At 34.8% G+C, this 16,103-nt stretch overlaps 1 protein-coding gene and 1 pseudogene across 50 annotated transcripts in view; one reads left to right on the top strand and one right to left on the bottom strand.

The window, feature by feature from the left end:
- Nucleotides 1–16,103, bottom strand: part of LOC120419138 (sodium channel protein para) — a 230,423-nt gene that overhangs the window by 120,248 nt on the left and 94,072 nt on the right. For all 50 annotated transcript variants that reach the window (XM_052707397.1, XM_052707398.1, XM_052707396.1 and 47 more), the window contains one exon: nucleotides 3,078–3,233. In XM_052707397.1, coding sequence (XP_052563357.1) covers nucleotides 3,078–3,233 — 156 coding nt within the window. The remainder of the gene's footprint in view (nucleotides 1–3,077; nucleotides 3,234–16,103) is intronic.
- On the top strand, nucleotides 10,790–14,866 carry LOC128092782 (uncharacterized; annotated as a pseudogene).

The following is a 16,103-nucleotide window of genomic DNA, read 5'->3' as shown; positions in this document are numbered from 1 at the left end:
TTTTGCAGGTGTGAGTTGGTACCATTATTCTATCGAGTTTAGCATTGAGCTCTCTATAAATTTTGATGGAATTATACTCTCGATCCTGTATTTTGGGTGAATGGATGTCGATGTTGCTTTTCTTTAAATATTTTGCAATTAAGTTTTTTTATTCAATTTTCCCATAATTTTTTATATTTAACTTGAAGAAGGGAAATTCTCTTATAGATGTTATCTTTAAACATTTATATAATTTCTGCACATTTTTTCTCTGTTGGTTTAATTTTTGCAATAAAGTTGTTTATGGAATTTTCCCTTCTTTTATTTATTCAATACTTATCTTAAAGAAGGGACAACTGCCTAAAAAAAATGCTGATTAAATGTTATTTTTAAGAGAGGTAGGTGAAAAACATAAAAATATTGCGATAGTCAAACATTTAAAGAGTGTCAAAATGTGAATCTTTAAATTTACTTTTCCTTCCATAAGTTGAATTTTATATAAATAAATATAAATTTTATAAAAAAATTCATAATCGAAGTTTATTGTCAAATATTCGAAAAGTATTGTTTTTAGAGATTTTCCCTTCTAAAAGTTGAATTTAAAATAAAAGAAGGGAAAATTTCACAACTCATTTGTCAAATATTTAAAGAAAGAAAAAATGTACATCCCTTATTAAGGATGAATATTAAAGAAGAAAAAAATGCATAAAAACAATGATTGCAAAATTTTGAAAAAAAACAAACTGCACATTTTTTGAGAGATTTTACCTCATTTTAGCTTTAAAATAAAAGAAGAGCAAATTGCTTTAAAAAATTTAAATGCATTTCGTTAAATAAGAGCAAAATGTACATACATTCTTTAGGTTGAATTTGAAAAAGGAGGGGAAAGGGTAAATAGTATAAATTTTTTATTGCTAAATTTCAAAGACTGGCAAAACTTACATCACTTTGTTAGGTTGAATTTAAAATAAAAGAAGGAATAATTGAATACAAAAAATTAGCTGCAAAATATTTCAAATGAAGACAAATCTCAATATTATATATATATGAAAAAAATGCATTTTATATTTATGAAAAATTGCATTTTAAAGATTTATTAAGAAAAAAAAGGAAAAAAAAATACATCTATTGGGAGAAAATGACAAAGATACTAGATTTCTTGAAAACAAAAATCATTTTTAAAGTAAAGTTATCTGCTTAGAAAAAAGAAAAAAAAAACCAATAAATTATTATTCTTTACAAAAAATAAATACAAAAATAAGAACATAAAAAAGCTAACAAAAATTATGCCAAACGTCCTTGATGGGTTTTGAACGAATTATGCCAAACGTCCATTATGCCAAATGTCCATTATGCCAAACGTCCCTGATGTCTTGGACCAATTATGCCAAACGTCCATCTTGAAAACCCGTTATGCCAAATGTCCATTATGCCAAATGGGGTACACCCCTTTATGGATGACGCCATTATAGGTATAAATAATTTTGTTATGATAAATTGAAATCGAACTTTTTGTTATACTTTTACGAATGTTTATATACAGCAATTCCATTTGAAAAGAGCCTAAACCGAAAAATCAAAATTGGGTATCATAATTTGTGTAATTGAAAGACGCAACTTTTGGTACCATAACATCTATAGGTCATCGCTGAAATTTTAAAGTTATCGCAGTTTTAGTGAAAAAAGTTGACTTTTTGCCGATTTCGTCATTTTCCCGTTTTTGCGCGTGGCACGTCGAAAAACTCAGTTTTTATTTTCATAAAATCATATCTCCGAAACGTACGGTTCGACATTGCCAATTTTTGATATGTCATGTGAAATTTTCCGAGGAATCCGATAAAAATATTTTCAGACATAGGCTCTTTGGTCCAGACACGGTCAAAACGCCATTTTAAGTTTTCATGCGACTTTTTCAAATGGTAAGCTGGATTTTTGAACTTCTTACTATTTTTCCCAAATAGCGAAACTTATTACCATTTTTTTGTGTCTAAGGCAGCTAAAATCGGATGAAATGGCGCGGAGATATGATTTTTCGAAAAAAGAGGTTTTTGCGAAAAATGACGAAAATTTCCATTTTTCAGACCACCCTAACACGGCGTAGGTCACCCTAATGGCCAAACAAAAAAATACGGGTCGAATTATTTTGGCCAAGGAACCCCAAGCAAAATTTTGAGCCCGATCGGAGAACTTTTTTTTCGGTTTAGGCTTTTTTCAAATGGAATTGCTGTATAACAATATTTTAAAGCTTCTGTATTGGATAGATTGTTTATGGAAGAATTTTTTAATTTCGAAAGATTCTTTAAAATTTTAATTAATTACAACATGAATTAATCAAATCAATCCTTAAGAGTTTTCTGTTCAAGATAAACTTTTTTTTTGTTTGGCTCCGTTTATGCGAAAAATTCAATGAAATCAATCCGATCCTATACTTAAACAATTTTCAATAAACTACAAAACAAAATTCGTTCATGATTTGCATTAAAAGATAAATTCTCCAAAATCCAAAAAAGTCTTTTAAACTTCGTACCTTCTCGTTATCATAAACCTATTTTGGTTAAGTACTGCATTGAAAATTAAATAATTAAGGTGATTTTCAGATTTTTTCACAGGTATTTTTTTTAACTTTTTATATTAGGGAAATTTTGAAGGGAGGGAAACAAAAACTGAAATTTGGATTGGCCAAACATGATTCAATCAAAATCAATCATTACGAGCTTTATGATTATTTGTTTGGGCTCGATTTATGCGCAATTTTTTTTCTTTTCGATACAGCAATTGTAAAAGTTGAACTTCACAGCACTCAAATGGATGCTGAAAAGTACTTATCAGTACTGTTATTTTTGGTGATGAAATGTTTACTACTTATCACATTTAATAAAATAGATAGTTTCACATTGGAATTTATAAAATGGTTGCACTTACGGAATAAGATCTCAATCAGCTATTTGAAATGCTAAAATTTGATTAAAAAAAAAATCTAAAATAAAATATAAAACCTCATTTTTATTTAATACATTTTACCTGACTGATTTCCAACAACACTGCACAGGACCCGAAATCTACCAGCTCGCCATGTAACACAGCAAAGCAGCGCTTACCTTAATGTTTGAGTAAAAAGCGTCAATATCCTCGAGAGGCGTGGAGGCCAATTCCGGAGGGAAGCTGCCCTGCATTCGAACAGGGATCGGCACTCCCTGCTCGAGTGTGGAGTCCGGCTGGGGACCTTCATCCTCGTCCTCATCGTCGTACCGTATCTAATCGACGCCACCACCAAGGTGTGACACACAATGTTTTTTTGAGAAAAAGAAAAACGCAAAGATAAAGGGAGGGGGTGGGAAGATAAGAAGAAAAGTTTATATTAGTAAATTGGACGGTGACATCGAGGGGGGTGGGCGTGAGAGATTGCGGTGGTTCAACGTTAGCGTGTATGTGTGAATGTTCTGAAAAAAATATATGAAACGAAAAAGTAACAAGACCAAAAAGAAAACATAGAATGAAATATACCTTAAAAGACGTTAAATTACACAGTTTGGCGACAGTTTGGTAAACCCCAGTTGGTGTTGGGGGAAATTTGACTGAATTTTTCTAAACCAAAATATTCGGCAGTAAGACTAAACACAATTTGATATATACAGCAAAATACAAGTTATGTACACCAAACGAAGTAACGACATGTGACAAAACAACGAACGATGAAAGTAGGAGAAAGGTTAAGCCATTTGAGCGCACGAGATGAGATTCTAACTCAAAGTACAGAAAGTTGGTATACATTAGAAGAGACTTTGCCAAGACGACAGACGAACTAAGGTTAAAAGCTTAAAATTACTGATTGTTGAGAAAACGCAAGACTACCTGAAGATGTAAATTATTTTATCTTTATGTTTCAATAATTCCGGCAGTAAAAGTTTACAAATGGAAAGATTTCAAAGATGGTAAAAGTGCTTCACATTTATTAAATATCAAAATCTACAAGGATTGTCAAAGCAGTTATTCTTCATTCATGGCATCTAACTTGATATTAAAAGTTAAAGAAAATTAACTCTTTTTTATTCTGCAATATAATTAATTCATTTTAACATGTTTTGTAATAATTCTAAAATCATGAATATTTTTTTTCCTTAAAATCGAAATATCCTGTTCCAGGATCATATCCACTTGACAGCTTGTTGAATCTAACAAATGTGTTTGTGCACATTTCCATAATAACCGAACTTAGTAATATATCGCAGTTGAGACGAAGGTGTGTCACGTGGGCCATTTTTCCCTTTTCCAGTGTTGCCAGTGTATCGCAGGAAGAGATGACAGCGCAGACGACCGACGGAGATGAAACTCTTGAAAGCCATTTGAATTTCTAAATATGTTTGTACAAAACCGTGGAATGTCCCTGTGTGTACGTATCGTAAGAGTGAGAGGGGAGGGAGGAACTTCCTTCATATTATATATTGAGGTCTCTCGGATATCATACTGGCAGCAGCGCGAAACACACTTCTTCTTCCCTTCTTCTTGCTGCTCCTCTGGTGAATATAATCGTTATTCTTTTTCATCGCCCGGAGGAAATCGAGAAGGCTCGGCTCGCGAGTGTGAGCGGTTTTGCTCTCTCTTCCGCAATCGATTTGATTGACGCGCGAGCATGCCAACCAGGGAATGACAGTGCAGATCACGGTGGGCTTTTTTTGGAGATTATTTTAAAAATAATTTATTTTAAAAAAAAACCTGCGTAAAGATAGGATAATTAAACTAAAACACAAACATTTTTAATACTAATAATTAAAAACCTTTAAAAAAAATATAAATGTAAAATGAATTTCAGAATAATATTTAAAAATGGCACATAAGCATTTATTTATTTTTTAAATTTTGCGCTATAGTTAGATAGTGTTAAGTCTAATACCAAAGAAACAATTTTTCAAATGGACCTACAGTTTTACAATTTATTTTTAGAAGAACAATTAAATTCACAATCCGAAATAACCTATTTTTTCGATTTATAGCCTTTAGCCTTTAGGCTGAAATTTTAGAAAAATGCAATTATTGCAAAGTTAAATTATTGTTTCAAACCGAATACTTTAATTTTCTATTGTCATCTAATTTGCTCTCAGTTTTCAACTAACAATATGTCAAAAATAATCAGTACTTTTTTCAAATTTAAACTATTAAATATTGTGAAATTTTCTGCTGTACCGTCAGTGGGGGTGACATTGGATCTGGGGGGTGAGATTGGGTCAAAGTGATTTTGTACGGATTTTAACATTTCTCAGATTCTTCTCAATGAAACTGAACTCTGTTTAAAGGCTTGTGTAGGGGACATCTTAAGAATACTTCGCTTGAAAAATCTCGTTCCTAGAACAAATCCTGTTATTTTGGCAGCTGTCTAAAGTTGAGGTACGTTTTTGGCCAAAAATGACCTCTCGAAAAAATATTTTTCTAATATTTTTGTTGGAATTGCTCGAAAACTACCAAAATGTTTGAAAATCTCCACTTCAAACATTGTAGCATGTCAATATGGTTCTTTCGAACAAAAAACACTGTTGGATGACTTGTTGTTATCGTTGTATTGGAGCATCATTTTAGTTTCATTTGTCAATTTTCAAACTATTGGCATTTAAGGTAGTGTTCATCAAAATCCACCATATTTTGGAAAAAAATTAGTAAACTATTTAAGAACAAATCTACGTTGAAAGATTTTCGATGTTATTTAAATTGTTTTTGTTATAAAGAAATTACGAGAGGTGTATCGTTTTTTGACCCATAGTCACCCCCACTGACGGTAATCAATAAAATTGACTTTCAAACTTTAGAAACAGTCCTCATTTTTTTAAACATTCAAAACAAAGATTTAACTTATCTGAAATATTGGGTTAGGTTCATTTTTAAACAATAAAAGTCGAACAAATCTTTTCCGAGATATCGTTAGTCGGATAATGAGGGCTAGTTTTGTTAACGCTCAACTGCCTAAATTAGTTTTTCGATTTTTTTTTATTTTTTCCTGAACAAGGTTATTTTGAGTAATTTTTGTTCTATAAAACACATTCTTTTCTTATTTTATGTTTTTCTTGTTTCATTTTTATGATTTATATTAACTTTTATCTTGTTTAGTTCATGTTTATTTCTGATAGTGTGTGGCTAATACTACCACCTTTATATTTTGTCTTAATATTTTTTTCTTTTGTTTAAAAAGCCACTTTTTTCATGTTTTTCACATTTTTTTACTCTAGAATGAAACCATTATCATTTGAATTGTTTAAAAATGCACAGAGGCATAGTCTGGGACAATACAAAAATTACTGTATACTTATTGTACATTTGATAAAGAAAATATCAGTGAAAAACACAGTCAAAAAATTACATTTTTATCAACATTAGCAAAATCAAATAAAAAAAGTTACACTTCCAACCCTAAAATTTTCTTAAATTTAAATTGTGAATAATTAATTTTCAAAAAAAAAACAATTTTCAAAAATTTAAGTTTTCATATTACTAGAAAACGGCGCTATTCATAAAAAATTGATGTGAATTGCACTTGCAAATTTAATTTTGAGTCTGAAATAAATTTTGAAATTTTGTATGACTTTTTGTAATTTTTTTCGAAAAATCATAATATTTTTTTCAAAAATTTATTACTCCAGTACCAGATTTTGCCCCATCCTAAACTCAAGCACAAAAGTATATAAATATCGAAAATTTAAAAAATACTGGGAAACTCAAGCACAAAAGTTGAATTTCCCCAAACATATAAATATCGAAAATTAAAAAAAAAATACTGGGAACATAACTTGAAATTAAATGTGAAACAAACAAATTGGATTTTTTTTCCTGTGAAACTATTTTTTCTAAGAAGTCCAAATTATAACCTACAACTTTGCTTAAGACACCAAAACGATCAATTTGTTTTAAGATTTGGAGTTTTTAATATTCACGTGCAAATTTTGTGTGATACCCAAGCAGACGGAAATAACTTAGGAATATTTTTTTTGATATTTCATAATACTATGCCAATAACATTTTACGTTATTTATAACAAGATTTGTTATTCATCGTTATGATTTTTTAGTTATTGGATTGTTATTGTAATAACAGACTAATATCATTTTAAGTTATTCTTCGAACAAATCTTTGTTATTATTTTTTCATCCCAATAACAGTTGGAGGTATTCTTCCATAACAAAAAAAAATGTTATTCCAAAGTTGTTTTGGCTTTCAACCAAAATCAAGCCAATAACAAATTTTGTTATGATAACATAAACTGTTATTGAACCCTTCCCGGATAAACGAAAACTATATCGATTGCAGTGTGGAACTTAAAAAAACCTTATGAAATATGGTCACCATTTGTAATAATGTTATTTGGCGGACCTCGACAACTATTTGTTAAATGGTTACCATACGTAATAGAGTTATTTTAATGTTCATAATGGTCAACAATTTTCGTGATTACTTTAAAAAATTATTTGCGGATGTTTTCTCAAATGGTTACCCTAAATCATAAGGTAATTTTAAAGTTCAAATGGTTCAAATTGCGGACCTTGATGACTATTTGTCAAATGGTCACCATAATTATTGAGGTTATTAAAAAGTTTGTAATGATTCAAAAATTTCTTCATAACTTTAAAAACTATTTGCGGAAGTTTGCTGAAATTGTTACCTTAAAACATAAAGTTATGCTAAAGTTTAAATGATTTACAACAATCCGTAAGAGCAATGTCGTACCGCCCCTTTCAAATGTTGCTCCAGATTTGCAAAAGCATTTCCATCCAAAGCGAAATTTAAGAAAATTTAACAGGTTTGGCAAGATTTGTAATCTTCATTAAGGTCGTAGAACGACTTTCAATGGATAATATACTGTTTAACAATAGACCTAAATGAAAAATTATGATTTTTCTCTTGGAAGGTCTATTTCCCTGTAATAAACTCCAACGAGGAGACTATACAGTCATCCCTCATATTCGGAACAGTTTACAGATCGGCCAATGTTCAACAAATCATATAAAATCGATAATTGAACATAATGATTTGCTTTTACCTTCATGTGAAAGCTTTTCTTGCGATCTTTCGATTGATGTATAGACTGGCAGTACATTTTTACGTTTTATACAGTCATCCCTCATATTCGGAACAGTTTACAGATCGGCCAATGTTCAACAAATCATATAAAATCGATAATTGAACATAATGATTTGCTTTTACCTTCATGTGAAAGCTTTTCTTGCGATCTTTCGATTGATGTATAGACCGGCAGTACATTTTTACGTTTTATATCAAGTTTTCAAAGAAAAACATTGACCCTTGAAATCCACAAATTCGGAACACTTTTTTCTTACGATGTAAACAAACTTTTTTTTTCTTTCCAGGAGTACATATTTTTAAAAAATAATGACTTTGCACTATGAAACCAATAAAACTCATGCTTAGTAATGTTTTCTGAATGGTCTGATAACTTTTTTGTAAAAATACCAGTTAAATTCAGGTGTTCCACAATTGTGGGAGACACAATAACATCCCACAATTATGGAACAGGCAATTTGGAGGCAGTGTTTTGGTGCTCTGGATAAAATAGTCTGGAAATGCAGTTTTTGTTTAAAACGTATTACTTTTACTGGTGAAATAGCAAGAGAGTGTCCAAATAAAGGCCCTAAAAATAGCAGGGTCGGCAGAAAAGTTGCATTTTGCATTCTATTGACAAATTACGACAAAAGTGTTCCGAATTTGTGGGTGTTCCGAATATGTGGGATGACTGTATCAAGTTTTCAAAGAAAAACATTGACCCTTGAAATCCACAAATTCGGAACACTTTTTTCTTACGATGTAAACAAACTTTTTTTTTCTTTCCAGGAGTACATATTTTTAAAAAATAATGACTTTGCACTATGAAACCAATAAAACTCATGCTTAGTAATGTTTTCTGAATGGTCTGATAACTTTTTTGTAAAAATACCAGTTAAATTCAGGTGTTCCACAATTGTGGGAGACACAATAACATCCCACAATTATGGAACAGGCAATTTGGAGGCAGTGTTTTGGTGCTCTGGATAAAATAGTCTGGAAATGCAGTTTTTGTTTAAAACGTATTACTTTTACTGGTGAAATAGCAAGAGAGTGTCCAAATAAAGGCCCTAAAAATAGCAGGGTCGGCAGAAAAGTTGCATTTTGCATTCTATTGACAAATTACGACAAAAGTGTTCCGAATTTGTGGGTGTTCCGAATATGTGGGATGACTGTAGGCCGTTCGAGGCGGTTCACCACCACTCACCCAGAAGACATTGACAAACTGAGGTCTAAGTCGGAACTGACGATCCGCACGCATTGTCTCGATTTGGTGTTAAACGCCATGGAAATGTGCAATGGGTCGCCCGTTTCGAATTCACCAAGCAGCTCAGGCCCAGATCATTGCGGATTAAGAACAGCATCTGCAGCATTTGCCGGAGTCGATAATTGCACAGCACGTCGGTTAAGCCATCGGACTGGATCAGTACCTACATGTCGATGATGGCAAGCTGATGGGTGGCACTGCGAGTGCGGGATCGGTGGCAATAACAGCCAGGCCGGGACTGGTGAATTTATCACTGCTGGGAAGGGAAATGCCGGACAAAACGGGCAAAACAAACACGACGACACTTCGATCAAACGTTCAGGTTGAGGTGATTAAAAAAAACAAACTTACGCAGCGCGTAAACTTAAATGCGGTAAACAAAAATTTAATCCACTTTTCTTGTCCCTTTTCTTTTTCTTCCCTTCCATCCTTGACAGTTCTTGAACTTCTAGCTGTCATTTTAATATTCCTTCTTCTGCCCAGTCACGGTGTTCTAGAAGAATTCTGGCAAAATATAAAAGAGCTGGATATTGTATCAGAATTCTAGCAGGATTCTGGCAGAATCATCTCTGCCAGCATATTCTTGACTGGGTTTCATTCTCACACATCTTATCTAGATATATGCCGTGCGCTATTTGTGTGTACACTACCCTAAATTGATTACTAATTTGAAGACGGTCAAATCGACGGTAACATTTCAAAAGGCATCATGTACATTTTGACACTTTCTGAGTTATTGCATATTCTAAAAGTACTCGGGGCTGGAAACTCTAATAATACTAAGTATACTAACGATATTCCAGTATACTTGTTAGTATACTAACCGAAAAGCAATAAACTGTTAGTATATTAAGATACTCTTAGTATATTGGTAAGTATACTGGCGATATGTAAAGGAAATTATAAGTATACTAACATATATTTTGATATACTGGTCAACATAATAATTATAGCTCTAAGAGTTTCCATCCCCTTGCTCGTAATAAGCTACCTCTCCACCAACAATGAGCAAAAGTTACTTCAGTAAAGTCTGTTTAATCATGATTTTAAATAAAGTATCATAAACAAAATCTCTGCCATCAGCAGTTCCTGTTTATATAGCCCTGTCAACCTGTCAAACAAAAGACTACATGAACCTCGTGACGAAAAAAAAGCTACATGAACAAAGCGCCATGTACATTCGGCGAAGAAAAACGAATCATAACAAAGCGTCCCCCTAAATGACAGCAGGGTGATATAGACGTTGGTGATTTCAAAAGAAGTTGTGTTTGTTTTTCTCAAATAAAATTACGGAAATAATGTTTTATTGAATTGGATGATCAAGTATCAATAAAAGCAACGTTTTTCATCGTTTGTTATCATTAGAACATCTCATTTTGCTTTTATATTAAAATGGGAATTGAAAATGGATGTTCAACATTCAAATCTCGAGTTTTTTTTGAAAAGGTCCTATAAACAAAATTTTCACTTTTTGCTTTTTGGGTGTTTATGAATACCCCTAACTCAAGGCGGTTCTAAAAACACCCAAAAAGCAAAAATTTAAAATTTTGTTTATAGGACCTTTTCAAAAAAAACTCTTGAAATGCGTTTTTCTCAAAACGCATGGTTTGTACATGATGCTTTTTGAAATGTTGGCGTCGAAATCGCAGCAGGCGATCAAAACAAAACAAATCCGTCTAGTTGCGGAAAGATTTTTTTTGCTGGTGCGCGTATTATCGTTTGAATCCGGTTCGTTCCGTCGTGCATTTGGTTGTTTCGCGTCCGGGAAGTGCTCTCTCGAATAGGAGCCATGAATCGTCGCCGCGCGAAGTAAGTTTAACCTCGTTACGGCGAGAGTTTTCGGTGAGTGTGGTGCCAGATACAAAGTTTTTGTTTTTGTTGATTTCGTTCCAGAGCGATCCCGTAACTCCGCCGGGTGCTCGAGGAACAGGAGATGAAGGCGTTGATCTTGAGGGTGGGCAAAAATAGCACCTCTTTGGAATCTAACTTGGAGGGTTCGGTTTCGGTGCTGTAGTCGGATTTGGGCAACTTCCGGAAAAAGATTTTGCGGATTTTTTCCGATAAAGAAGCCGGAAAAGTGTTCGATCTACTCGATGTTTGTGGGGCTGACGAGCACGAAGAGGAGTATCTGGAGGACGGAGGAGGAGGCGACCCGGTACGCGCTTCGATTTCTGGCTGATTTGGTCAATTGCTAGGTCATCTCAACGAATTCGTTGCTTCAGCTGTCTTGCGTGATCGTCTTTGCGTCTTTGCGATCCTTTCGACGTTGCTTTGTGTTGTCCGGGAGTTCTACGAGAAGAAGGAATCGACGTTAGAGAATTTGCTGGTTCAGATTGAGATGTTGTTTTGAAATAGAGTCGGACGTGTTGCCGATTTTCCGCCAAGCGGTCATAACGTCGCTGGGTCGCAACTACCGGACAATTCCGTACATCCTCAAGCGCGTCTGGGACGTTGACGAACGCGTCCGGCGGCACACGTACATCCAGATAAGCAGCTACCCGGTCAAGCAGTACATAGTGGCCCAGCGGTTTGTCAAAATAGTGCTCATTCCGCAGTGGTTCGAGTCGTACCAGAAGAATAGAGCTATCTACGTGCGCATGTATTGCGTGTTTGTACACGAAGGGTTTTTAGGTTAAAATTTGTACCCGCCAGCAAAAACAAATGGTAAGCTAGTGTGCGTGAGATCGGGCTTAGATAGCTCTATGATGTGGCGTTCGTGAAGGCGCTCAAAATCGACGCGGACGAGAAGGAGATGGAGCGGTTCGCGAAGACGGCCAAGCTTGCGCTGGGGGAGATCTTTACGTGAGTATCTCAAAACTTTTGTAAAAGGTAGGTTTTGTTTAAGTAAGCAATTTTCTCGCAGTAAATACGGCCTCAACGACGCCACCACGATGCTCGGGCTGCGCGAGGAGGACAAAACGATCCCGCTGAAGAACCTCACCATCGAGACGGCAATCTGCTGGCAGGCGCTGCTCAAGATCCTCCAGCACACCGATTCGTACGAGCTGGACGCGTACATGGTGGATCTGACGGCGTTTGGCAACTACATCAAGACGTGAGTTTTTCAGAGAATTTATCTAAATTATTATAATAACGTGGCTATGTTGCAGCTTTGCGGACACGCCGACGCTGTGCAAGTACATCCGGCAGCTGGCGTACGATCCATCGATGACGAGGGACATGTTACAGAAGATGTACTTCCAGTCAATGATGCAGGTGCTGCTAGAGATTGTATGATCTGGGTGACGAGGTCGGTCGGGAGAACTTGAAGAAGGTGCTGGCGGAAATGTTGGCGATCTTGGCGAGGGCAACGTGAAGACGATTATGGCCATCTTTGAGCGGTTGGTGTGTGACGTCGAGGAGCGATTCCGATTCTGTGTAGATTTGATCAACGGCATAATGGACTTGAAGGAGCAGGAGATGGACAAGGTCAACAAGAAGGATTATGGCGGTGCGCGGCGAGCGTCGGCGGGTTGATCGCGCCAATGACGTACACACGTTCACTATCTGGTTCATGTACAAACGGAACTAGCAGATGTCTGCACACATCCAGTTCTACAACATTTTCTTCCAGCGAATTATGAAAGTGTTGAAGATTATAGAGATGGGGCGGAAGAACTTTGATCCGTCCGCGCCGAAGCTCATTCCGCAGAACCGGCTGGAAATCTGAATGGGGTAATGTGAGCGCCGCTGACGAGTACCAAGGTGGACTGATGTTCAATCTGGACGTTTCGCGTCGTGTTCTGCTGCAGATCACCGACATGAGGACTTTTTTCTGCCTCGATCTGTACGAGATCATTCAAGTGGAAGACACAAAGGATGATGACGATTTGAATGTCGCCGTAGTGAAGAGAACGAGGTGGATGAAAAGAAGCCGGCGAGATTAAGTCGCAGTATCCGGTGGTAAGTGTTTCAGCTGTTTCGCCTTGGACTCGCGTTTTTTGAATAACAGCGGTGTTTTCGCAAGTGATTGTATCACTATGGCAGCGCTGGGTCCCGACTCTAGTCCCGATTCGCCCCAGATGACGGAATGTTCCGAGTGTGATGAGCGGAAGTTAGTAAATTCGTTAGGACTACTTTCTGCCATCGAAAGACGATATTCGCAAAGGCACCCCTTTAGAGCTGCTGATTGCACAGTGTCAGATCGGTTAGATTGACCAGCGGAATTACGGTTCGGTTCTCTAGCATCAACGGAATCGATGATGTGGAGGTGTAGTGTGATATTTTATACAAATAGGGCGTTTACCCCTACGAAATTGAGTTTCAGAACCTCCGTTATTCTTGGTTTCGTATAATTTACACCAACCATCAAAGGAAGCGCAACTTTCACAAACGCAAGGGCTCGCCATTCTTTGAATGCAGATTGCAAAATCTCATGTCTTAAATTATGGTTTATTAATTTCAATTCTTTAGGCAATATTTGTACTTCTAAATCAATTTAGTAGTTAACAACATTTTAGATTCAACGCAAAATTGAATTTGCCTTGCGCGCTCTCTCTTTTCTCTTCTCTCGCTACGCTCCGTTACCTGCTCTTTTGCAGGCAAGCGCACTGCGCAGTGCGCAGGCAAAAACAGTCTGATGTGAATCGTTTGTGCGGCTGGTTGTTGTTTACGTTTTGTGCGCAGGTATAATTTTCAAACAAATCATTTGATTTACAAAATACTTTGTTTATATTTTTCTTGTTGATCATTTCAGCGCCGTGGAGAACTTGATAAAAACGGAACAGCTGGTGCTGGAGAACTCGATCGGTAATCAAAAGAGATTTTGCCGGCAGCCGGCCGACAATATTGTTCCGCCGAGGATGCGACCAAGCAAACAAACGATTGGCATCAAGCAATCTGAATAATCAGATAAGTACATATGATATTTGTTTGAATATTATATTCAACTTGATACTTTGTGATTTTTTTCTTCTTACTTTTTCAGGTTTGGACGATTTTGGCAGTATGATCAACTAAACAGAATCGACATCGCCGCTAAAGTTAAAATATTATTGTTGTGAACCATCCGTCAAAAAGTGAACAATGCTGTAAAAAATAGGTAGGTAAAAAATGTAAGAAAAACTTTTAAAAATCATTTCAAAACTATTTCTAAAGTAGTGAATTTGTATGATAAACTTCAATTTACCATTTAAAAACTATTTCTCAAATAGTGAAACTGGGAAAAAATGTAGGATAAACCTTAAATAACCATATGAAAACTATTTCCAAAATAGTAGTGATAGGTAAAAATAGCAAGAAAAACCCTAAAAAACCATTTACAAACCCTTTCTAAAATAGTAGACGCAAGGTTAAATTTTTTAAGAAAAACCTTAAAATACCATTTAAAAACCATTTCTGAAACAGTAAAAACCGGGGAAAAAAGGTCGCTTTTACGCGAAAATTAACTTTATTTTTACCATTACACAAATGGTAATTTGACGAAACGTTGTTCGGGGATTTTTAAGGTTACCGTTGCTAACCACCCTCAATTCAGATGGTCGAACTTTATGAAAAATGGTAGGGTACCATTTCCGATATGGTATTTTTAAGGTTTTCCTACCATTTTTCAAATAGTGGTTACGATCTTTGAAATGGTGAGAAAACCATTTAACACAAAGTTATTTTAAGGTTCTCGTTTATGCGGGTTATGCAAAAGTGGATTTTTCAAGAAGATTCCATAACACTTTCTCTTATTTTAACAGTATTTCTCGATTAAATTTTCAAAAGGCCCTTTCTGCATAGGAAACCCATGAGGGATAGGTTGTTTTGAAAATTTAATCTAGATTTGTTAATTTTTGTTATTACCGTCTGCTCGGGTAAATGTTTTCTTTCTACATTGGAAATGTACAATGTTTCATCAAAACAAAAAAATATATAATACTCGAAAAAAAATGAGGGAATTAAAAACTATATTCTTCATAAATAAGATTTTCTTAAATAAAAATCCGAAAATATTCTGAAAAAAAAGTTCAAACTAATTTTATACTGGATAAATTTTTCTGTTTGTTTTGCATTTTTACACAAGCAAAAACTGTCTTCACAATAATATGTAATTTTATAAGCTGTTGATGTTACTCAAGACAAAAAGTTTTTAAACGTTATAAAAATACCAAATTTTTAAATATTTCTGATTGCATTTTTCTCAATAAGGCCAAAACAAACTTTATTTTAGATGTTTTGACTAGGCGATGGTACAAATTGTCAGTTGCGGGAAATCCGTACCATTTTTCATTTTGTATATATTTTTTAAATTATTTTCATGCCAAGATGAAGCGATGAGATTTTTTTACAACGAAATGTATGTCATAAAGTTCATATTTTTAACTGACAGATTCATACATAAAACTTTTGGATTGCAATTATGCATTTTAAATCTCAATTGTTTAGCCCTTTCTAAATGTTAATAATGTTTTTGCAATATGTTATTTTGTGATAGAAATAAAAAATATGATTAAATTGTTTTAATCAGTATTTCATTTGAATTTTTTTAAAAAGAAGATCGATACGAGTCTCAAAATCTGTCAAGTATGGATAAAATCCGTTAAGTTGATTCTGAGTATGTTTCCATGTTTTTTTAGTTTTGTTTAAAATAAAATACTTCGCAACAAAAATTTCAATTTTTTAAACTATTTAAATCATTTCCAAAATGAGCCCCACCGTGATCCGAGCAGCTGGTTGGTAAAAACCCCATTCTCATTTCATCTCGAAAAGTGAAACTGGATGACTGCTGATTTCCCATGTTTTCCCCTGTTGACGGAGCAGCAAGGAAGAAGAAGCCCACTAAGGAATTTGAAGGAGTGGGGGAGTACGACGAGGATGGGACTTCAATCTAGTG

This window comes from Culex pipiens, chromosome 2 (assembly GCF_016801865.2).
Source record: "Culex pipiens pallens isolate TS chromosome 2, TS_CPP_V2, whole genome shotgun sequence".
Classification (NCBI taxonomy): Eukaryota; Metazoa; Arthropoda; class Insecta; order Diptera; family Culicidae; genus Culex; species Culex pipiens.
This window is presented reverse-complemented; position numbering and strand designations above follow the sequence as displayed.